Source organism: Podarcis gaigeae, assembly GCF_964106915.1.
Source record: "Podarcis gaigeae genome assembly, chromosome: 6".
In the NCBI taxonomy this organism is placed as follows: Eukaryota; Metazoa; Chordata; class Lepidosauria; order Squamata; family Lacertidae; genus Podarcis; species Podarcis gaigeae.
The window spans coordinates 40,493,442-40,518,360 of NC_139682.1; the positions used below are offsets into that span (position 1 = coordinate 40,493,442).

The 24,919-nt window shown below is 43.6% G+C and overlaps 2 protein-coding genes across 12 annotated transcripts in view; both read left to right on the plus strand.

Annotated features, from left to right (window-relative positions):
* The window catches only part of SLC41A1 (solute carrier family 41 member 1), a 36,254-nt gene extending 20,818 nt beyond the window's left edge, over positions 1-15,436 (plus strand). For 4 of the 7 annotated variants that reach the window (XM_083745571.1, XM_083745572.1, XM_083745573.1 and 1 more), the window contains exons 4-11: positions 1,962-2,033; positions 2,874-3,018; positions 3,115-3,261; positions 4,618-4,765; positions 5,634-5,713; positions 6,083-6,217; positions 7,737-7,885; positions 11,565-15,436. In XM_083745571.1, coding sequence (XP_083601697.1) covers positions 1,962-2,033; positions 2,874-3,018; positions 3,115-3,261; positions 4,618-4,765; positions 5,634-5,713; positions 6,083-6,217; positions 7,737-7,885; positions 11,565-11,750 — 1,062 coding nt within the window. In that variant the 3' untranslated portion in view covers positions 11,751-15,436. The remainder of the gene's footprint in view (positions 1-1,961; positions 2,034-2,873; positions 3,019-3,114; positions 3,262-4,617; positions 4,766-5,633; positions 5,714-6,082; positions 6,218-7,736; positions 7,886-11,564) is intronic. The other 3 variants (XR_014565917.1, XR_014565919.1, XR_014565918.1) reach the window with 2 other exon arrangements.
* Positions 15,437-19,043: 3,607 nt separating this feature from the next.
* The window catches only part of RAB29 (RAB29, member RAS oncogene family), a 19,222-nt gene continuing 13,346 nt past the window's right edge, over positions 19,044-24,919 (plus strand). For 2 of the 5 annotated variants that reach the window (XR_014565823.1, XM_083745280.1), the window contains exons 1-2: positions 19,044-19,352; positions 19,638-19,865. Coding sequence is in view for 3 of the 5 variants with exons in the window: in XM_083745280.1 (XP_083601406.1) it covers positions 19,742-19,865 (124 nt within the window). In the remaining 2 variants the exon portion in view is untranslated. Of the gene's footprint in view, positions 19,362-19,637; positions 19,866-24,919 lie in introns of all 5 variants that reach the window. The other 3 variants (XR_014565824.1, XM_083745281.1, XM_083745282.1) reach the window with 2 other exon arrangements.

Below are 24,919 nucleotides of genomic sequence, written 5' to 3' on the forward strand. Positions count from 1 at the left end.
CATAATTTCCTAGTTCGTGTTACACTTTTCTCACCACAAATATTTATTTATTTAGAGCAGTGGGACCCCACTCTTCAGCCAAAAGGCTTGCAGCGCAGCTTACATGGAATCAAAATGAGACACTCCCTACCCGCAGGCTTACATTCAAATAACACACAAACAACACACAAGGGGAAAGGGAGAAGGAGGGAAGAGGAAAATAATACTCTAAGCTCATGCACCTATTTCTAGACAGTTGTTCCTATATTGACTAGCTAGCACAGTTCAGAGGCAGGAGGTACCTGATGGAGCTCAGTCTTTGGCAAAGCGGATGCAATGAACCCTGATTCCTATCTCTCCTACTGAGGCAGCCTGAGAAAATGGCTGCCCCCAGGTGACAGCAGAGAGAGAGGAGGCCTGGTAGAGCTGGCCTGTCACAGCTGAGCCGGTGACCTATGGTCACCCTAGTGGCACATTACAGATTCCTCTCAGTGGTTTATGGCTTCTGATGGTGCAATAAGGAGTTACGCAGCAGTATCTCCTGGGCTGCTCAGAAATTGTCTCAAAGGATAATTGATCTAAAACCTAGCCCAGACTGGGAAAGCAGCCAAGATGGTCTCTAGCCTCATCAGAACCCTCAGCTTTTGTAGCTGCAGTCAGTCAGGCCTGCAAGGCAGGGAGCAGGTCTTCCAAGACTCAAAACCATGGTGGTGTCTGGTGTTTGACACAATTTATTTTATGAGTGACCCCTTCCAATGGAGTAAGGACTTTCACTGTTTAAGCAGGCTGTGGAGTAGGTAGAGTGTTTGTATTCTGGATAAGCTTTATTCATTCTCTGAAGTTACTTCTTGGGTATCTGCCAGCGGTGTGTTTCTTCTCTGAGTCCAATTGACATGAGTGTTTAATTCCATTACTTGAGCCCACAGGGACCCTTTCAGTTTTCAAGATTCCAATAAATGAAATTAAGTGTAAGTCAAAGGGGTCTAGGTCATGGGACCCCCCAAAATAATGAAAAGTTGCACAATATATATTTACAGTAACTGTTAGCCAGCTCTTTTAAGGCATTATGTATCTAAGGCTACCGAGGATTTCAGATCCATGGCTCTGCTGTGTTAACATGGCTCTTTTTAAGTCTCTTGTGACTTGGTGAAAAGCATGTTTCTAGTCCTCATAATAACTGATGTTGTGAGCAGTAAAGGAAATCATGCTTGGACAGAGCCATGGGGGTGGAGTGGGGGTTCTGCATCTTAAACAGCAAGTGCTTCTTTGCTTGTACCACTTCACATTATCTTCCCTTCCTTATCTTCAGTTGGAATAAAAGGCAACTGTTTTTTTTTCTGAGCAAAGAATTGGAGTTTTCCCTGGTACAGTTTTCCTATTCCACTGCCATGCATAACTCCATAAAACATTGATATGCTGTGGAAGTTCACTTCCAGTTCTTCTAACCTTGAGTTGGACCTTTTTGCTGAACCTGAGTAACACAGCTTATATTTGGCTGTGGGACCAGGGCAACTAAACTTATATATAGTATATATGCAAGGTATATGAATGAATGTAATAATAATACAGTCATACTTCGGGTTACAGCCGCTTCAGGTTGCGTTTTTTTGGATTGCCGACCACCGAAACCCAGAAGTACCAGAACAGGTTACTTCCAGGTTTCGGCGGTCGCACATGCACAGAAGTGCTAAATTGCGCTTTGTGCATGTGCAGAAGCACCAAATTGCAACCCGCGCATGCGCAGATGCGGATTGCGAACGTGCATCCCGCATGGATCACGTTCGCAACCCGAGCATCCACTGTAACTGCTTCAACTGATCCACATGCCAAAATGTTGCCAAAGCCTAGACTTATAATACCAGCTCCCTACACATTAAAATCTGTGGTTTAGCTGTAAGCATCCTTTGAAAACCAGTTCAGAATGCATTGGTCCATTTGCGTTATGTTGAAATATAACGTTTAATCTCTGTTTTATCTTGCAGGCTAATATTGGGCAAATGGACACTCCCAAAGAGCTTTGGAAGATGATAACAGGGAACATGGCTCTGATTCAGGTGAATTTTGGGCAAGAGTATGATGTCTTTAGTGGGACGCGGGTGGCGCTGTGGGTAAAAGCCTCAGCGCCTAGGGCTTGCCGATCGAAAGGTCGGCGGTTCGAATCCCCGTGGCGGGGTGCGCTCCCGTTGCTCGGTCCCAGCACCTGCCAACCTAGCAGTTCGAAAGCACCCTCGGATGCAAGTAGATAAATAGGGACCGCTTTCTAGTGGGAAGGTAAATGGTGTTTCCGTGTGCAGCTCTGGCTCGCCAGAGCAGCGATGTCACGCTGGCCACGTGACCTGGAAGTGTCTTCGGACAGCGCTGGCCCCTGGCCTCTTAAGTGAGATGGGCGCACAACCCCAGAGTCTGGCAAGACTGGCCCGTACGGGCAGGGGTACCTTTACCTTTACCTTATGATGTCTTTAAACATGAAGGGCAGCTTGTAAGGAGACTAAAGTCCCAACTGTCAGTTTCTCCCCAATTTCTGAATGCATCCATCATGTGATCACCAGCTCTAAAGAATGAGCAGCATAGTGCCAGACACCCCTGCTATCAAATTTGTTTGCAATATTTAGAGTCTGTGTGCAAAAAGAATGTCTCTCCATGCCCCACCCTCACCTTCTGCCATAGCCTGGAAGAAGATGTGCATCCTTTGTGTTTGACCCAACAAATAGGAAGCCTGTGTCTTCAGAGCAAAGGGGCTGGCTTGGCTGACTCCAGCAACAGTGAGAATGCAGTAACACAGTAACCTCTATGACTGCTGTTAAATTGCAGTAGCTTCCTGAATGGTTCTGCACAAATGGGAATAGGAGCTTCAAGTTCTTTTTCTCTGACTAATGCCTGACTTCATCTTCTAGGTTCAAGCAACAGTGGTTGGCTTTCTGGCTTCAATTGCTGCAGTGATATTTGGCTGGATCCCAGATGGGCACTTCAGCATTGGCCATGCCATTCTCCTCTGTGCCAGTAGTGTGGCCACAGCCTTCATAGCCTCCCTTGTGCTGGGTAAGGAGCAAATGCTATATAAGGAGGGAAGAAGAGGTGCTCTGCCTGCAGTACCTTTGCAGCAAGACTGAAACATTTCCTTTCTCTGGTGTCTAGGCATGATCATGATTGGCGTAATCATTGGCTCCAGAAAGATGGGCATCAACCCTGATAATGTGGCCACGCCTATAGCTGCCAGTCTCGGTGACCTCATCACACTTGCCCTGCTCTCTGGAATCAGCTGGGGTCTCTACATCGAACTAGGTAAGCTGAAGGCGATTGCATGACTGTGTTCTGTATGAATCATTCTGTTCACTCCCTGTAAAATTCCCAAGCCTATTCCCAGCAGTCTCATTTATAAGGTGAATTCACATTTGTACTGGTGTCTGGTGCACACCTGATGCTGGCGCCCGGCTTGCAAATCGGAAGCTGATCTCAGATGTGTGCTCCCTCTCCTCTGTCCTCATTCCCATCCCACTTCTCCTGTTACATGTGCACTCACGCTAACCATGATTAATGCCAACCAGGTTCCCTCGTAACCATGGTTTCGACTTTTTTGCCTTTCCAGGGAAGCCATTGTTTCACATTGGTGCACTTGTAACTTTAAACCACGAGTAGTTCTGACAATGGAATGGAGAGGGAAGGGGAGGTTGCTGATTCCCTGTTCCCAAATCATGTTTTACAGTGAGCCGTCTTTACATCTGCTCAAACATCTGTAGTTTATTACTGCGGAGATTATTGAGAAAAAAAGTTATTCTGTCCTGTTTTTGAATGGCTGTTTTGGTGGGGATTCAACTACCGGTACATTCCTCTGCTTTGCTTGTATATTAAGAAAAATAGTAACAGCTGCCGCAGATGTCTGTGCATATGGGAGATGGTACTACTTGAAAAGTATCCAAGTATTTTTGACCTGGAGGACAGATGATAATATACTACTCCAGAAATATCTAAACTGCCTATTTCAAGGCAGTTTCAAAGGGAGAGAGTGCATTACTGCTGAATCTCCCACTAGCAGGCTCCAGTGCCTAACTCTAGCTCCGCCATCCCCTTTGTCCATGCCAGCTGGGAGTCGTAAGTGGGAAAGGCTGCTCTAACTGCATCCATGTGAAGATCTAACAAGGTATCACTGTAAATGGATTTTTTAGGTCAGAAGGTTTGGGTTGCTGTGCTACGGTTCTCCTTAGCAAGACCGTTATGCCCTCTACAGTGAAGGTTAGGACATATTGAACTCATGGGAAACTTGTGGCCCAAAGGCACTCTCTGCACCTAAACTGATACTGGTCCTGCAATGATCTCAGTCAGCCATGTGGACTGAGAGGTAACCCAACAGGGACTGTAGCATCCTGCCCATGTGTAGTGCAGGGAACAGTGCATTGAACTTCTAAAATAAATATGAATTGATGTGACCTTAGAATACTACATTCATTGGAACGGTGTGTAGCGTCAGCAGACATCAAAGATTCCCTTTGGCCTTGTGTAGAATTTAAATCCTAAGCATGGCAAAACAGGCTGCCTTCTTCAGTGAGTGAAACTGCAATATGATGGTTGTCTCGCCACTAACTGCTGTCTTTCACCCTGCGATGGTGGTTCTTTGACCTCTGGTTTCTCTTTCCCACTCAGAGGAGAAAGCCTATGTGAATCCACTGGTGTGTGCTTTCTTTGTTGCCCTGCTGCCCCTTTGGATCATCATTGCCAAGAAGAATCCAGCAACCCGGGAGGTGCTGTACTCTGGCTGGGAACCAGTCATCATTGCCATGGCTATTAGCAGGTAAGAAGGTGGCAAGGGGCCATTCTCTAGGAAGGATATCTTGGCCTCGGACTCTGAGCCATGTGGTCTGCTGCTTAAGAAGCAGATAAAATTGTTGGGGGGAAGCAGGCATTTCTGTTCTATATTGGGTCGTCCCTTTAATTGGGCAAACTACTGTATTCAGGGGACACGGGTGGCGCTGTGGGTAAATGCCTCAGCGCCTAGGGCTTGCCGATCGAAAGGTCGGCGGTTCGAATCCCTGCGGCGGGGTGCGCTCCCGTTGCTCAGTCCCAGCGCCTGCCAACCTAGCAGTTCGAAAGCACCCTCGGGTGCAAGTAGATAAATAGGGACCGCTTTCTAGCGGGAAGGTAAACGGCGTTTCCGTGTGCAGCTCTGGCTCGCCAGAGCAGCGATGTCACGCTGGCCACGTGACCCGGAAGTGTCTCCGGACAGCGCTGGCCCCTGGCCTCTTGAGTGAGATGGGCGCACAACCCCAGAGTCTGGCAAGACTGGCCCGTACGGGCAGGGGTACCTTTACCTTTACTTTACTGTATTCAGAGTAAGACTGAGAGTGGCTCTTTTACCACATCATTTAGTCACATGAAACTAGTTTTGTGAAATCCATCTTTAAAATGGCCTGCTTTTGACTCTTTTCTTGGCCTCAGTGAAGACAGACTGCAAATGACTGGATGTCAGTTGGTTCAAAAGCACTTTATACACTTCAAAGAAACCTTTCAAATAAAGTTTTTTTGGAATTGTAGTAATTCACTGGATGATTTCATTGCATCATTGAAAACCAGAATGTTGCTAATTTGGCAGGAACTCTTTTGTGCAGATAGCTATTCTGCCCTGAATGTTTTCTTCATTTTCTTCCATTTTGTTGTTACAGTGTTGGAGGACTGATATTGGATAAAACTGTGTCAGATCCAAATTTTGCAGGGATGGCAGTCTTTACACCCGTTATAAATGGTGAGTTTCTTTTCACTTGCACCGATCGCACATTCACACACGTCCCAGGCCTTTCTACTACCAAATGCCTACTGGGAACAACTTATTTAATCATGAATTAAATCATGAATTGATTCCTTGTGTATTTTTAAAATGTAATTTAATGTTACTTGTTTCACCAAGATTGGAAGGATTTGTATTCTGAAAGGTGGAATATAATTAGTAGTAAGAGATGGTTGTTGTTTTTTTAAGTGACATCTTAGGAAGGACAGCTACGAGCATGTGTAAAAAGGATTGGGGGATGTATTGAAGTGGTCCAGGATTGGTTCCAGATTCTTTGGGGAAGCTATTTCAATGGTTCTCTCTCATCCTTCTCCTTGTTCTTTCTAGGTGTTGGTGGCAATCTGGTGGCTGTCCAAGCCAGCCGCATCTCTACTTACCTCCACATGAGTGGGATGCCTGGAGAGAGTTCTGAGGTGGCCCCTCGAAAGTGTCCAAGTCCTTGCAGCACTTTCTTCAGTTCAGGTAGCCAATGTGTGTAGTGTACTGCCTCCCCCTTTGAATATGTCCTTTTAAAGTCACAGCATCTCAAAAGCCAAGCTAAGATTGATTGCTTCATAGAGAGGAAGACCAACTGAAGATTTGTTGGTTGACTCTGACTTAAATATTCACCATTCTAACCCTGTAGGAAGTCCATCAATCTAAGCACATCTCCTCCTGTCTTGCTCCTGTATCCTAGAAATTTTTGGGAGTTCTGTGTAGCTATTTCTAAACGCAGTTTGGCCTTGTGTCTTTGGAAACCCTCTTTTTTCCATTTCCTTGTTCTCCATAACAAATCTTCATGTAAATTAAAAGCAATTTAGCTGTTTGTGGGTTTACAAACTGCATCTGTGGAACTATTTTGAAGCTCTTGCTAGTATTACAAAAAGCTTGAGCCTGCAAATTTTCTAGCGGTACAATTCCTACCAGATTCTGTAGCGATGTTTTGCCTTCTTATAACATAAAGCTGGCTCTGGGTCAGTCCATACAGCTCTCCTTCAGTGAGACGGCCTAGGACAGGGAAGAGGAACCTGTGGCCCTCCAAATGTTGCTACAGCTACCATCGTTCTTGACCATTAGCCATGCTGTCTGCAGCTGATGGGACTTGCAGTCAGACAACTTCTGGAATGCCACACTTTCCCCATCCCTGGGGAATAAGTGCAGAATCTAGTGTCTCCTAAGGATTCTTTGGCGCCTTGGCTAGAAAAGTGTTCAATGAAAACCATCACAGATGTAGAGAAAATCCTGGAAAATAATTGCAACTCGTTGCAAAGATGCACTAGGAATTTTTTGGGTGGGGCTTTATTCACATTCATTTGCTGTTACACACAGACTTTCTACAAGTCCTGACAAATGTGAACTAATTTCATATCCCGCTTGGTGACAAATAAGTCTCAATTATGTGACTGAAAGGAACGTGCAAAATAAAAATACACTATCCTTATTTTCATATTTCAATTGCAGGAATTCAGATTGTTTATCATATAATTCTAATCATGTAACCTTGACACAGAACATAGATTTCTGTCTAATGGGTAGAACAAGTCAAGGCTGCTTCTCCTAATTAATTTGTGGGATAACCTAGCTTCTGTTGTCTAAGCTGTGGTAACATCTAAGTGAAATTATTGCAATGCATTCTGCATGGGGCTGCCTTTGAAGATGGCTTGGAAACTGCAGCTGGTGCAGAGTTCAGCAGCTTGATTGCTGATTAGGACAAGATGATCTGAGCACATCACACCAAGCTAATTTGTTTCTGTGCCCAATTCAGAGTGCAGGTTTTGACCTATAAAGCCTCATGTGGTTCAGGACCACCTTTCCCCACGTGAACCAACCTGGACCTTGCTCTTTTATACATATTACTTGTATTTTTAGGTTGTTTTACACTTGATTTTAGTGCTTGTATTTCATAAGTCTCTTTGAGTTCGACTTTCTGAAATGAAGCAACTAATAAATATGATGGTGGTGATGCTAACTCCTTAGCTGCCTCTTTACCTCTGTTCTGTAGATGTGAATTCCCGGTCTGCCCGCGTGCTCTTCCTCCTGGTGGTTCCTGGCCATCTTGTTTTCCTCTACACCATCAGCTCCATGCAAGGTGGCCACACAACACTCACCTTGATCTTTATCATTTTCTACATGACTGCAGCACTTCTCCAGGTAAGCACTGGCTTCGGTTGCCTGACCTACCTTGTCAGTGGTGAGACTGGAATTTGATTAGAATGATGAATATGGATCTTTTATTGACCACCTACACATGGTTAGGTGTAGGATGCTGACAGCATTTGGAGTTTAAGCGCATCAACAGAAGTTGACCTTGACACCGAATCACTGCTGGAAGAGCATACCTTATGCTGCATATAATCACACTGAGGCTCTGAGTTTAGGAAAATAAGAAAGCTACTTTATTGCAGGAAACACATGCTTGATAGGAAAGTTCCTAATTCTAACTTAACTGAGTGTAGAATGCAATGACCCATGCTTCCTCTTACGTCTCAGCGGGAGAGACACAAAAGATGTCTCCTCTTCCAAGCTCAGGCTGAAGGAGGAAGAATGAGGTCAGCAACCCTTGGAGTTTATCTGTAGTTAACTTATAAAGAGATCTGAAGTAAGTTCTAGTGTGATTTAATGGAAGTTTCTCTAAGAAAAGGGAATACAGTCGTACCTAAGAAGTCGAATGGAATCCATTCCGGAAGTCCGTTTGACTTCCGAAACATTCAGAAACCAAAGCGCGGCTTCTGATTGGAAGCCGTGGAAGCCCTGTCAGACGTTTGGGTTCCAAAGAACGTTCGCAAACTGAAACACTCACTTCCGGGTTTGCGGCATTCAGGAGCCAAAACGTCTGCGTACCAAGGCATTTGGGATCCGAGGTACGACTGTATACAGAATTGCAGCCAATGCTCCTTTGGCATAATGAGACACATTTTACAGAATACAGTATTGTTTTCAAAGATACAGTTGACTATATTGTTACTACTTTTTAAAAATCAGTAGATTTTAAAAAAAGAATTCCTTTTTGTTTGCTTAACAGAGCTGACATCTACCAATTTGATTTCTCTCAATCATATGCAGCTTCCATGATGACTTGCATACCATACCACTGTTATGAACTTAAAACAGTTTTCCCCCTGACACTTAATGTTCTGGAAAATGTTGAACCTCTGATAACTAAATAGTGCCAGGCTCAATTTAAAATCCTTTTTGTAATGCTGTATTTGGACATGCAATTCTTAAGCAATTCACAGTACCTTGGTTATCAAACTTAATTTGTTCTGGAAGTCCATTCCAAAACCAAAGCATTCCAAAACCAATGCACACTTTCTCATAGAAAGTAATGCAAAACAGATCAATCCGTTCCAGACTTTTAAAAACAACCCCTAAAAAGGGAAATTTGCCATGAATTTTACTATCTAACGAGACCATTGATCCATAAAATGAAAGCAATAATCAATGTACTGTACTATAAAATAAATAAGACAGTATTGTGGATGATAAAAATTAAAATTACTTTTTTTTCTTACCTGCACTGATGATAGTCATTGTTTGGGGGGCTTTTATCCATTTTTGCAGTCACTCACTCACTCAATCAGTAGCTGAACTGGGTTCCACACAGTCACAAAAACAAATTAAATGAAAAAGCCTCAAAAACAAAAACGCAAAATAAATAGCAAAAACAAAAGTGCCAAACTTAATCTGTTCCGGAAGTTCATTTGACTTCCAAAATGTTCGAAAACCAAGGCACAGCTTCTGATTGGTGCAGGTGCTCTGGAAACAATAGCCGACAGCCGCATCAGACGTTCGGCTTCCGAAAATCATATGAAAACCAGAACACTTCCAGGTTTTCAGTGTTTGAGTACCAAGGCATTTGAGTACCAAGGTACCACTGTATAGGATAGGGATGGAGCAGTCAAAACTTTAGACAGGTTGGGGGGGGGCAGAATATTTTTTCTCTGGAAATATTTTTAAACAGGTTTCTAGCCTTCTGGGGACCTTCAAAGTGTCCATGGATGGCCTAAGGAATTTTTTTGCAGCCAGATAAGTAGGTAAAATAGATTTCTGGAGTTACAGGTTAGGATGCTCAGTCTTGTGTGAGTGGAGAAAGATAAACTTTCTGTGCTTTTATTTTATCTTTAAGGGCAACAATTCTGAGGTACTGTACTTCGGGTCCTAATCACTTTAGATAACTGCACTGAGCATATATCCTCTAAGATTAGGCTAGATTTTGAGTAGCTTTTATCTGAAAGTAGTTTCTGACAGAGGAATTTACAACCCTTTCTCCTCCCACATAGACTCTTGTATGGTCACAGAAGGGTAGAAATTAGATTTCCTGCTGAGAAAAGGAGATGTGGGGCATGCCATTTCCTCCCTCCCTTGTTCAAGACTTTATTTACCCAGTAGTAAGTTGTCAAGTCAGCCAGAATGAATGATGGAAGGGGGTGGGGACGAGGCTAGTGAAATGGATGCTGAGGGGTCTGATTACTCTCAGCTGTCGTTGTAGCGGGTTTTGGCTTCCCATAATTCTTGGGCACAAACTGCAAAGCGCAGGAAGAAAGAGAGGCTGTGGCCAGGGAACTTTCTGCCGAAACTGACCACTTCCTTGATGCTTGTGGAAGTAGCTGCAGACTCTGAGTCATGTCAGCAGCTGAACAGAACCTCAGGGAAGTGACTTGCAGTTCTCCTGGGAAGAAAGGAAAGATCCTGCCAGATGCAGCTCATGGACCCCCACTATGCTTGCAGGAGCTTGGAAAGTTTAGAAGGGAACTTTGGTGAACTTATCATTCCAGGAACACTGCATAGTAAAGGTTGCTTTGTTTCCAAAGGTCTGGAGGGAGACCTTTGCATAAGATAGTATTTCTATGACTACTTACAGCGATTTGCAGTAATGGTAATTTAAATGGCTTTCATTCACACCTCCACCAGGCTGAGGAGCATCAGCAAGCGAGGTGGGCAGTCAGTGTTTCTCATGAGTAACCATGTTCAGAGCATCACTTGCCCTGCCAACTGGCCATAGGTCCTGGGGTTGTAGAGAGAGGAGGCCAGAGGTGAGAGCAGCCACAGTATTTCAGACTACAGAGTCTTCTCTCTTCCAGTCAGCTCACTGTCGTTGCTCGGCCTGCTATAGTGGTGCCATCAGGGCAGGACTTTGGGACAGAGGTCCTGGGCTCCATTCAGCAGAATTGAACAGGAGGGTCCCAAATGCAGCAGGGCTGGCTGACCACATTTTGAGCCCTGAGGGCCAAATGTGGTCCTCCAAGTCTCTCCATCTGGCCCTTAGGAATCTCTCTAGGCTGCACAAGCTCACTAGCCCTGCTTTGCAACCTTCTTGAGGGCTTTTGCCTGACTGAAGTGTGTCCTTCAACTCTTGCTTCCTTGGATTGAAGAACAGAGAGGGGGCTGTTTATGTAGAAATGCGCTGTACAACTGGGAAATCTGCTTTTGTTGCTCTGCCTCTGCCTGCTTTTCCCTCTGGCCCCATCCCCTGTTGGCCTGTGGTTCCTAGAAGGGAATGTGGCCCTGGGACTGGAAAAGATGTAGATGCTTAGCATCTGAAGAGGAAGGCCCTGTAAATCGACTGGGTGACTTTAGAATCGGAACTTAACTGCATTGCTAGAAGTGGGGAGTCTTTCCCAAAAGAGCTGTGTCCCCGTTAATCCACCACATTTGCGCAGGAGTGGCTGTTGTGCCCTTATTACTGAATTGGGGCTTGCATTATCATAAAATATTGGATAATGCTGTGTATACCAAGCTTGCTTTAGTGCTTCAGTTCAAGACCAAACATGCAATTCCAGTGGCCTTGGCATCACTGGCTAATGTGACCCATTGTGCTTCTGTCTTCTAGGTTCTCATTCTTCTCTACATTGCCGACTGGATGGTGCACTGGATGTGGGGCAGAGGCATGGACCCGGACAACTTTTCTATACCTTACCTGACAGCGCTGGGCGACTTGCTTGGGACAGGTCTGCTGGCCCTCAGCTTCCATATTCTCTGGCTCATTGGGGACCGAGACACAGACGTAGGGGACTGAAGCTACCCTTCCTCAGCATCTCCACTCCCTGGCTCTTTTCCTTCAGTGACATTCCCCACCCCCACCCCTTCTACAAAGCCTTGCTTGCCACCCACTGTCTCTCTTTGGGACTTTAACTTTGATACTGGATTCTCATTATTTTCAATGGGAATTTTATGTGGTTTATATTTCAAGCCAAGTTTGTACAGGAAAAAAAATGTTTTAGGAAGGATAAAAGAAGAAGAAAAATATGTAAAGACAATCACCAAGTGCAATTTCATAATGGTTAATATCTGAACTAAAGGATATTACAGAACAATTGATCAGATTTTTAAGAAATCCCACCTTCCCCAGTTTGCACCCACTCAAGACACTAAGTGTGAAGGGCCTGTGTGTTTGTGTATGTGTGTGTGTGTGTGTTTATGTTTGAGAGAGATGCAGTTCATATTTGCTTTGTTATTTAAACTAGGTATAAGAGTTATTTGCCTATTGTCACAACTGGATTCTGAATCGGATTCAGTGGTTTGGGTTCTGTGCATGCTTCCTTAATCTGTCAACGCTAGTACTGCATCTGATTTGACCACAAACAAGGCCTTCGTAGCTCAGAAAATTGACCACTTGCTATTAGTAGACTGCCCTGTAACTCAGATTTGACTGTGTTGTATCCTACCTTAGGCTGGATGTTCTTTAAAGGATGTTGGGCTACTCAGAATAACAGAATGATTGGTGGGAATAGACCAAATTCATTCTCTGCTGAGGAGTCCAAAAAAGCCTGACTCAAGAAGAGATGTTTATGGTGGACTTCCGCTGTTTGATACTATAGTCTTAAAAAAGTGATACAGCTAAGATCCACCTTGTTCCTGTTACTTGCCACTTAGTGCCAGTTCCCTTGCAAAAACATGATCATCCATTTTTTTAAAAAGGCTGATACAAAGTACAGCTTATATTCAGCTGCCTATCGCTGTTAAGGAGAGTTGGATTTTGACTGTGTTATACAGAACCTGGATGCTTGCTCTCACCTAATGCCTTTTTAAACCTATTGCCTCTTCTTGCTGCTTCGTTTATGAATGGTCCATTTTGATCTGAAAAACAATGAACCAACTGGTTTCATATTCTCATTGTCTCCAAATTTTAAATTCCGGCGTTGAGATGAGTCATGGTGCTTCACTTTGACGTCAACTGTGGGTGCTTTGTGGCTCCTGAGTTCTCAACACAAGTTATCTGAGGGCATCTACAACAGCACAGATGCTGAATATTTCGCAGTCAACCTAGCGATGTGGCACATATGTATCCTTATATAGTACAAAGCAGTTGGTTCATATCAAAAGTCTTCACGTATTCAGGGATGAAAGCTCTTCACTTGTATGTCTTAAGTGTTTGTCTGGAAGATCAGCTTGGTGTACCCCCCCCCCTCACTCTGTCAAATAAATTCCTAGAGGTTACCCTCTCTATGTTGAGGTCATTAAATATGGCACATCCTGGGTTTGTTTGTGGGTGCATTGCATGGCAGCAAGTAAGACCCATCTCTCACTTTCAACACTAGCAGGTTCTGGCTAAGGTTGGTAGTATTAAAAATAAATTGTTCTGTTTTATGACTGTGAATCTGAAGAAATGTCATCCAATCTGACAGAGTAACTGTCCGGAAACTGACACAGCGTTTTTTTGTGGGGGTTTTTGGAAGCATGACATTTATTTTTGGTCTCAAAAGTTCTGTAGAAGACTCCAAGTACTGGGAAACCTAGAGTCTGAGCACTCTGGATTTTACTGCATTCTGAGCTCTGCTGGCCAGGGAACATTGGGGGAAATACAGATTAGCTTCTGTGAGCAATGCATTTCCTCTTTTGAAGTGCACCATGCTCACCACAAGTTCTGCAAGCCCCATGCTCTGGCCCTCATGAAGCTGGAACCCTTCGAATGAGTAGCTCAAGATAACGTAAATGGAAACAGCCACGAAGCTTCCCTAAAACAAGGTGTGACAAGGGGCCATTTCATTGATTCTATGAATGAAAGTGAAGACTCCAGATTGTCCTTGGATGGGGGCCTCTTGTGCTGGTATTTACTTGCATGTAGGTCATGCCTACCTATTCTTGTTAGGCACTCTAATCAAACACATTTCTTCAATGCAAACTCTACTTAAGCCAGGCATGGCCAAACTTGGCCCTCCAGATGTTTTGGGACTACAGTTCCCATCATCCCTGACCACTAGTCCTGTTAGCTAGGGATGATGGGAGTTGTAGTCCCAAAACATCTGGAAGGCCCAGTTTGGCCATGTCTGACTTAAGCTCTCTTTACTTACTTCTCCATTAGCTTCTCCACGGTGGAGCATAATTTCATAATGTGTTTTCTCCTTTTGGCTTTAATTCCTAAATGAAACTGAAGTGCAGAGAGGAAATTAGTATGGATGTGTCTGGAATACGCAATGGTCTTCTGAAGAAGATTGGGGTACTAGATTTGACTTGCTATGCCTAACAGGCCCAAGATTAGATAGAATACCTGTTGCCTTCAGAAAGGTGTATTGCCTTTTTATATTAAAAAAACCCCACTAAGCATAACAGGGCAGCTTTTGCTAGCAACAATTATGCTTGCTGGGCCTAGAGCATAAATGAGTTTCCTATAAAATTTGGATTTGGGACCCTGACCTTCTAAATAACTCTTGGAGGCAGTGTTACTCCAGTTCAGAAGGCCTGAACTGTGATCAAAATGAAAGATCTAGGTGGAAATTTGTGCCAAAGTGGTGCATAAAGGGCTCAATTGGACCACTGTACTCTTGAGGCTGTTAATCTTAAACAGGGGCTGTTTTACCATAGTCCTGTGGCTTCAGGAGGCCTATTTCAGACTGCCCTGAGCATTGGCGCCCTCATACCAAGCCATCAAGAACAAAGCTTTGGGACCATAGTGCAAAAGTGTATCTAAGGCCATCTTTTCAGTCTACATTGCTGGGTAGCCTTCATTATGTGGCACAGTAGATGTGGATTTAGATGTCAAACTTCTGTGATTAACAGTTTTTGCACAGCTGAAAGCGATACTCTTCTGACTTTCAACTGGGAGTACTTGTAAATAACTCAGTTTCTGCTTAAGAATGGGCTTTGTCAACATAACTCAGTGTTATCTAAGGGGCCCGGGACTTTCATCTTGCCTTCCCATAGCTGTTAAATGTTAAACTTCTATAATGACCTTCATCTGTCTCCCCCTGTATGTGTTGTACTGTTGGACCCATCTAAATTTTCAGCTTTGTAACATTTGAGCAATCCGTTTCTTTATACATGGAATCCCCTTTGAACATCTTTTCTTCCTCATTACATCCATTTCTCTAGTCAAAGTCTGTGTCTGTGCATCCCGTGAAAGAGTGTAACTCTCCTGGTCTTGGCTGCAAGACTTAGCCCCAGGCCCAGGAGCTGGAGTGTGTGCATGTCACTTGGGTGGAATCCCTAGATTTTATTATGTATGCAGTGGGGTGAGATGGGGGAACAAAGTGGGTGTGTATGAACAGAATTGAATCTCAAAGCATTGAAGAATAATTTTATTCTCACCGGTTGCACTCAAATGCATGTATATTTAAACCTGGCTGCAAATGACGATGAAGCTATTGGTTTACACCTTTATTAAAAGAAAAAGAAACTCATTATTTATAGTTGCTGTAACTGAATTGACAGATGCCAATTTAACTGATAAATTATATTTGGTAAAATAAAGATGACATTTCTTTATACGGCTCATGGTGGTTTTTCTGTTAGTTAAAAAAGGTCTGCAGTTGAAACTTCACTGATCCTATTGGTATGTAAAACACAACCCCCACTTCCAAGCCCCATAGGTGCTCTGATCCACAGTCCCTAAATTTCCCTTGTCTGCCTGCCCTGCCCTACTCCAATGCCCAGCCCTCACAGCTTTCTCCTATTACTAGGCCATGTGATATTCTCCTTTTAACACCACTCATCCTGCCTACATTGCATAACTTCTGGTCATGTGCTCACCTTCTCTAAAAGACAAAGTGAGTCACACAGGAAATAGTGCAGTTTGTAGAGCATGAAAGCACAGGACTCTTAATCTCAAGGTCGTGGGTTCAAGCCCCACGTTGGGCAAAAGATTCTTGCATTGCAAGGAGTTGGACTAGATTACCCTCATGGTTCCTTCCAACTCTGCAGTTCTATGATTCTATTTAAAAATCAGTCCCAGCTCTCCAGAATATGTTGGTTTCTGGTCAGCTAGTATTCGCCAGGGAATATAAACCTGAGATCTGCTTCCACCAGTAGTTCAATGCTGCTTTAAATTGCTGGTTAAAGGTAGCATAAATAAGTAAATAAAGCTAGACAAAGTGAAAGTTTGATGACACTAAACAATCAGTGAATAATCTCTGGATTTGGAGGGAGAAGACAGCACAAGCTTCATGGGCTCAAGCCCACTTACTGAAATGAATAAAGTGAAACCTTAGCTGGTAAGTATATAAAGTAGAAGTTAAACATCACCAATATCAGGGCCCAGGGGATCCATTATCTGCTCATCTTCCATGTGGTTTATGTTAACAACTCACTGATGGCCTTCTGCATTCTACACAGGACAGACAGGTCAGTATACGAACAAATGAATTGACACAAATCCCTCATCAGAAATGGCAATATCCATAAATGATTCCGGGACTCAGCTATACAGCTGCAAATAAAACGTTTTAAGTGTGTTTTAAGTGCAATATACAATGGGACACTAGATGGCAATGGCGAGCCTTATGGAAAATTCAATGTATTTTTTTTAAAAAAAAACTTTTTTAAAAGCATTTTCAGAATGTTTTTTCATTTGTGTGTTGATTCCAACTCTAAGTGATCTTAGTGAACTTCAAAGGGAGAATGCAACCTTGAACAACTGAATTTCAATTCATCAAAAAGTGTGTGGGTTGTATCCAAAGCAGATCCAGGGGAGTTCTGTTTCCTATACTCCTGCATACTCCCAAAAATATTTTCTGGAGAGTCCCCCACACCCTCCAGAGCTTGCGGGGGGGGGGGCTGCAGGGGAAAGTTTTGTCCTGTGAGCACATGCCCCTTGCAATAGTGGAGTGGGAATGTTGGACATAACCCTATTTATTTTATTTACAGAATATAACATGGTGCTGTACAGCAGTTTATGCAATAGAAAATAAAACATCATAAAGTACAAAATTATTACAATGAATGGCTGAACAACAACAAAAATTTAAACCGTTGCATAGTCTAAATACAAAGGTCTTCAAAGGGCACCTCTTGAAGTTCAATGAGATCACTTGTGAGTTCAGTTGAGACAAAGGATTTTTTTCTCATTCATTAGCACAGATATCCTGTCATTTATACGCTCTGACTGTTTCTTGTGAATGGCTCCCTGCCACACTACAGGTGTCTGCAATGTAATCATCTCAATTATTACCAAACTGCTACTCTCAAGGGCTAAAGGTGTGCCTATTTAATGCATATCTAAGCTCTAATTATCTCTGACTATAGTGTTTGCATTTCATTTCCTTTGAACCCCCATCTTGCTATTGTCTCCTACCAACTAAGATGTTACTTCATGCATCTACAGGCGTGAAGTTTATTTCATAATAAATGTGTTGGTCTTCAAGGTGTCACAATACCCTGTTGATTGATGTGTTGCAAGAGACTAACATGACTACCTCTCTGGAAATCCATACCTACCAGCAATGGTAAATTATACAGATTTGCCTTTAATGGGTTTATTTATGAGAGGAAGAAATGTAGCACTCATAGCAGCTTTTTCCTTTTTTGTTTTATATATTTATTTGATTTTCAAAAATAAATAAAGAAAAGATAGAAAAAGAAAAGAAAGAAAAAGAATAAACTTAAACAAAAGATCATACATATTCCACATATCGAGATTACTCTGAATCTCCTGACTTCCCCCCATCCCATCCATGGGTCCTCTTAATTCTATTTTCAACTGCATATCAATACTTCTCCAATTTTTCATCTTCCTAAGGTATCTATACTATCTGTTACATTACAGGTGTATTTAGAATCCTGCTAATGTTTTGACCTGTTTGGAATAATTTTGTAAATACATTATAAACATTTCCCATTCTTTTTAAAATTTATTGTCTTCTTGGTTCCTGAGCTTCCCAGTTAATTTTGCCATTTTAGCATAGTCCATCAACTTGATTTGCCATTCTTCTTTGGTTGGCTTTTTTCCAGACACAGAATGATGGGGACATTTGCATACTACATTCAGTTCTGGTCCCCTCACTTCAAAAACAATATGGTAGAGTTGAGAAAGGTTCAGGAAAGGGCAACCAAAATGATCAAAGGGATACGGCTCCCCTAGGAAGATTATAAAATGGTGCACGGCACAGAGAAAGAGGATGGAGGATGCACTTGCATACCCCAAGGACCTCCTCTCTCCATAGGAAGCTACCCAGACCCTGAGAGCATCATCTGAGGTCCTCGTTCATGTGCTTCCTCCATGAGCAGTCCTGAGGATAGCAACATGAGAAAGGGCCTTTTCTGCAGTGGCTCCCCTTTTGTTGAATGCTCTTCCCAGAGGGGTTCACCTGGCACCTTCATTAAACACCTTTAGGCACCAGACACAAACATTCCTCTTTAACCAGGCCTTTGGCTGATTGGCAACTTATACCCCTTTTAAATGTGTTTATAGGAGAAGGGTTATTGGTTTGTGCTTTTTCATTTTTGTTTCTATCATGCATTTTGTGCTTTTATATTGTATTTTTATGTTGTGAACCGCCCTGAGATCTGTGGGTCAAGGGCGGTATACAAATTTAATAAATAGTGCAAAATTCGGCAGCCAGCATTGGAGGAGATTTTATACGCCAACACGCAGTGCCGGATTTACGTATAAGCTAAACAAGCTACAGCTTAGGGCCCCACTCTCTTGCCCCCCCCCCAAATGTCACTATGAATATACTTCTTAATTGTATTTCAGTTTAACAATTACTTTGATAAAACACATATTTTGTTATGTGCAAATGGCTTTAGATACCTATTAGGTACATAAATTACCATATAGCATATTTTCAACACAAAAAACAGCGATAATTTGTTGTTGACAAAAGACAGCTGGACATATAAAGGGCCCCAGGACCTTCAGTAGCTAAGGGCCTCATCAAACCTAAATCCGGCCCTGCCAACACTGCACTATATAGAAATCTATACATCGCACGAGCCGCGGTGCCTGCCTCCTGAAGGACAGACCGCGGCTACACTTTTCCTTCCCTAAAACACTACATTTCCCATGAGGCAGCCGCTTCGGCTTACGGATTTAATAGGGGGCGCTTCGCCCTATGCATGCTGGGTATTGTAGTTCCTCCCAAGGGGCGAGGCAGCCGCCCCGCCCTCTCTCACATGACGGCCAGGAGAATGCGGAAAAGGCTCGGCAGCGCAGAAGCCGCGGCAAGAGGCGCGCTAGTTGCAGGATGAGGATCCTATCAAGAGCTTAAGCCTCTTTCTATGCAAACGGCAATGCGAACGCTTTCCCTGCAAAGACTTTGTTGCTTCTGTGGTGCAACGGCGTGTACAGATTTGGTTTCTTCCCCAGCGAGCGCCCGGCTGCTGCTGACAGTGTGTTTTGCTTTCGCTACTCGTCGGGTGGAGAAGTCCTCTTCGGGATCTGCTTGGTGCGTTTTAAACGCGTAAGGTAGGGCCGGTGAGTCTTCTCCTGGGTGCAAACAATTGAAAACACTGATTGCTGCCTCTCTGCGCTGAGCGAGAGCTGGACCTGCAGGAGGGAGCGGACAATTAAACGTAAAAGTTGCATACTGACCCCCCAACCCCGTGGTGCTCGGTGGCTTCGCAAGATCCCTGTTTCTTAGAGGCGTTTGCTTACTCCAGATGGAAAACCGAGAAGCGCTAAGCTCTGCATCGCCTGCCTGGGCTTTGGAGGCTGCTTTTGAATGCACAGATATTTTTTTTCGCCCTCTAGGGAAAAGTGAGGAGTCCTTTCCTCCCACGTGGCTGCTGTCCCCTCCCAAGAATTGAGGAAACGGCGACGTGCGCTCCCTTGAGTTTACTTGGCTGTTCCAAACCATGGGCCATCACGACCATATGTTCAAAGTGCTGATTATTGGGGATGCCACAGTTGGGAAGACGTCACTGGTCCAGCGGTATGCCAACGATAGTTTCAACAAACACTACAAGTCGACGGTGGGAGGTGAGTTGTTTTGGATTTCTACCCCACCCCCGGCCGCTGCCGCCCCTGGAAAAACAACAAACTTATTTGCAATAGATGATGAGCTCTAATAACAGATTTAATGGCACAGTTTTAGTGCTATAAAAGCGCTGTGTATTGCAAATATCTGCCTTTTGATTGCATTCCGTCTGATGAAAAGCTCTGTGGAACTCAAAAGCTGTCATACTCTTAAGTGGCAGGGGGTTAGTTCAATTAAAAGTGTTTCTCTCTTGTATTTCATTTTTGTGCCTGTTTCTTCAGATATTGCATTTCTCACTTCCTCCTTTGGTGTTTCATTTGTGTTTGCACCTCTGGTGAAATAAAACCAAGTCCCTCCCACCCCCTCATACTGGGTAGCAAAACGCCATTGAGATGTCCTGGTTTAAATATGTCCATAGTTACTTATAGCCATGCTTGCATGTATTTATTCATTTAATTTCTATACCACTTTATATAATATTTTTTAAAATGTCAAAGCAGTTCACAATCTGCATTAAAACATCAAATCCAAAATAAAACATTACTGAAGAAATTAAAATGGTTCATGGTGGGGCAGCAGTGGCAGTGGAAGCTCAGGCTCAATCACTTGGGTCTGCATGAAGAGATAGCCAAGATGATCTTGTAGTTGCTAGTTCTTAAATAATTGCAATCTATCATTCAACATTCAAGCTTTTTTGTTCCATAGGAGAAACTATCTTGTGAAACACTGGTTCTCTGCATTAGGACTAGCCTGGCTTCAAGTGTGTGTGTTTGTGTGTGTAAGACTTATTATTTTTACCAGAATTTCACCAGTATGGTGCTTTGGAAGTTATGGCTCCTTCTGTTTTAATTTCAGAGCTGAAGTGTGTGGAAGTAGCTACACTCTTCCCACTATACATGTTGGATTGGTGGTGGCATTTTTTAAAAATGCATCCTCTTGAAATATCTTCAGAGTCTATTTGTGGAATCATAGAATTGTAGAGTTTGGAAAGGGCCCCAATATCCTCTAGTCCAGCCCCCTTGCAATGCTGGAATCTCAACTAGATCATACATTGCAGATAGCCATCCAAACTCTGCTTAAAAACCAGGACAGTGGTGCTGAGTGAATTTATCGGGATTGTGATGTGAAAAGCCAAAGCAGATATCCAGTCTCCTTTGGCTTCAATATTAAAGTCTTCTGAACTGCTTGAGTTTCTGTGGTTGATTGAGAGCCAGTTTCTAGAAAAAGAGGCCACGTTTTGGAGTGGCAGGGTGAATATTAGGATGGGACTTCCTTCACTTTGCACAACAAGCTATACCTGCTGAGAATCCCTCTTCACCACCATTATTAAAGGTGCAAGAGCCCTTTTTCAATGAGCCACCTTTTTCTAAATCAGAATCCCTACCCAGCCATTATACTCACTTTGTGATTTTGGGATAGTTAGCGGCTCTTAGCCTAATCTGCCTCACAGGGTTCTTGCTTACAAGGGAGGGAGTCCCTCAAGTTCCTTGGAGGAAGGATGGAATGGAATGGAAAGGTAATATGTCTGTAGCTCTCATGAATCATATGACTTACATCAAATAACTCCATAGATCAATTATCAAATCGTTAAGAGAAATTCCATCATATTTTAGGCCAGAGGAAATACTCTAACCTTGTGTTTTTGGAAAAGGGCGTTTCTGAACTTGCTTGCAAAGAATGGGCAGAGCAATTTTATACATCATTGGAGCTATCACCCATCTGTTGCTGTCCTGGCTCATAGCAGCCCAGGCTTAATGTGTGTGTATGGCTTTTTTTTGTTGTTGTTGTTTATTCCTGGTAGATCTTGGTTTCAAATCTTGCCCCTGAAGGCAGGTATTAACTGGCTGATGTAGCTGATGGGTCTGATAGACCTCTTGGGAGAATGAAGGGGCTTTGGATCCATCAGATCCAAGATGCCCACTAACACTGCCCTGGATCACCCTGTTATGGGGCTTACAAACAGCAGAAACACTGCCAGTGATAGATCTACCACCTGAGGAAAACTCTACCAATGAAGATGTGCTCCACTCCAGCCAGCAGGTCTACTGGTCAGGATTGCTTTGGTAGTCTCTCATTGTTTCCAACAGCAGTTTTTAATCTTGGGAACTCACAGCTGCTTTTAATTAAATTGAATCATGGCTGCTGAGCTAGTCCTTGCTTTAACTCTTTGTGAAATCTCTTCCCTTCTGATTCTAAATGCCCCAAAGAAGCACCTTCTGAAGAGTCCTGTTCTGCAAGGCATGGGATTGCTGTAACCCGTGTAGCTTAATTTGCAATGATCTGTAGAAGAGGCCAAAAGTGGTCTATTGTGAAATCTAGATTTGATTGTTGATATTGGTAGCTACTGGTTAACATGATTTCTTGTTGTTTTCAATGAAGGGGAATGCTTTAAATTACTGGAAACAGTAATGCCTTTAAAAACTATTAAAAATGTGGGAAGGTGGGCCATGAAGCAGGGCCAGCCAGGGAAAACGTAGAGCGATCTTGAATTCCTTCTTAAGAGTAACTCTGAAATTTTGGCAGAAATGGGCAAAACACTGCCACTACCTTTTGTGCCACCCAAGTTTTGATCATCTGGGTAAAGTGCAGCAAGTGAGAGAGCAAGGGTCTTCATCAAATAAATGATATATATATAGCTGGCCAACCTTTAGGTGGAGCTCAACATTGAGCTGAGCAATGTACTGTTTCATTGGCTACAAATAATGCAGGTGTTCTGTAAAGCTTTGTAAAGAATGGGGACTATTCCTAAGGATCTCACCTGGTGCATTAATGAAAAGCCTAACCTGAAAGGGGTCATGTTAGCGTATTGGACTCTCTTGTCCTGTCTGAGACCTTTTGGTCATTGATCACATTGTGCAAAGTCTGGGAGGGAGATCTTGGGTATGACACTGTGGGAAATACCTGGATTGCTGTGTGGTTGAGATTGCCTTTGAACAGTGTTTGAAATTCCCCGGGTGTGTTTTGCTACTGGTCCGGGTCCATTGGCGACTACATGGAGATTTCTGGGCACTAGGTTGGCAATCACAGCTTAAAAACCTCTGCCTTAGTCCATAGTTAATACCTGTTCCATTTCCCCTGTGTGTTTCTCTTTCTTGCATACTGGGACAGGTGAATTGTTGTAAGAGGAAGCTACAGTCAAGCAATATAATTGAGATCATAGAATGGAAATGTTGGAAGCCTCATCTATAACCATAACCTAGGTTTAAGGTGCCGTTTGGCCGCCTAGCTTATATATCTGAACTTCTAACACTGCTTTTGAAATCCGTCCTTGCGAGACTGAGGGAAACCATGCTGAAATTGATTTATCACTGGTACACGATGCTGCAGAAACTAGGTCACATGGCTAGGACTCGTAAGTAGGTTGTGTTGGAGAGGATGCAATCGATTTGGCACAAAGTTCAACATGTGGTGGGCGTGCCCTGTGGTCCAACTGAGGTGGGTGTTCCAGGAAATTACGGCCATTGTTAATTAGAAGTTTCATCATGACCCTGGCCTTGCCCTCCTTCCAGTATTTCCAGAGGCTATGTGAGGGTTGCTCGATAAAGACTGAATTTGTTGTTTACTGGCAGTCGCTTCCTTAGAGATCACACAGCATTGGAAAGGATCAACACAGTTTTTGATACAAGGCTGGTGGTCCAAGGTGTGCACATAGCAGAAACAGTGATGCAGAGACATCGAGTCATCAGGTGCGCCTTCTGTTTCAACTTTTAAACACCTGCTGAAAACTTTCCTATTCCATCAAGCCTATGCAGGCACAGTTTTCTGCATTTTCGTTGCAGACCACTTTGATATTTTTATGTAAGAGTGATAATAGTATTGAATTTTTTTTTAAGTAAATGAAGGGTGAGAGCAAGAGAGACACACATTTGCAGACAGTTGAGCCATGTTCACGCTGCACAGTAAAAATACTATGATGCCTCTTTGAACAGCTGTGGCTTCCCCCAAAGATTTCTGGGTCATTGGTTAACGGTGCTGACAATTGTTAGGAGACCCCCAAGACCCCTATTCACACAGCTACAGTTTCCACAGCTTCAGATTGCTCTGAAGATTTTAGCCAGGGGTCGGCAACGTACGGCCCATGGGCTGGATGTGGCCCATGAAGACCATTTTACCAGCCCATGAGCCACCCCTGAACAGAGCCGCCCGCTTGGCGAGTCCCCCAAGCGCTGCGCTAAATTGGCGCAGCATGAGGACTCGCAGCGCGACGCCGGAAATTACGTCTGTGCACACGCAGATACTGGAAATCGTGTCTACACATGTCCAGACACTGGAAATTGCTTCTGCTCAGGCGCAATTTCTGGCGCCACGGCCATGCACAGACGCAATTTCCAGCACCGCAGACGTGCGCAGACACAATTTCCGGCATTGCGCTGCACCAGTCCGGCCCACGGACAATCTCCATGGGAGTGATCTGGCCCATGGCCGGTAAACCTTGCCGACCCCTGATTTGTGTGTGAATGTGGCCTTGGGATCCCTTTTTGCATTATGTAGCTGGTCAGAGAGGGGCTGTGCAGCCATCAGTCTCTCAGAACAACTTCTGGTTGGACATATTGTTGACATCTTGGGAGACAGTGGAAGAGCGAGCCTTTGGGAGTAAAGCCCAACCATTGGAGAGTCACAGCACCTGCTGTGACTGTAGACCCCGGAATGGTAGAGACGTGTTTTATTGCAGCCAGGACATATTACTAAGTCACCTTCTCTCCTGAGTTGCTTCTGGTGTCTGTAAAGCAGTTGGTGTTATTAGCATGTAAAGTATTGCTTCTGTCCATTTGTCTTTCATACAGTGGTACCTCTGGTTAAGTACTTAATTCGTTCCAGAGGTCCGTTCTTAACTTGAAACTGTTCTTAACGTCAAGCACCACTTTAGCTAATGGGGCCTGCTGCGTCGCCGGAGCACAATTTCTGTTCTCATCCTGAAGCAAAATTATTAACCCGAGGTACTATTTCTGGGTTAGCGGAGTCTGTAACTTGAAGCGTATGTAACCTGAGGTACCACTGTATTGGTGAAAGCTGTATTGTTATTGTTATAGTTATGTGTTTAGGTTTTTTTAAATGA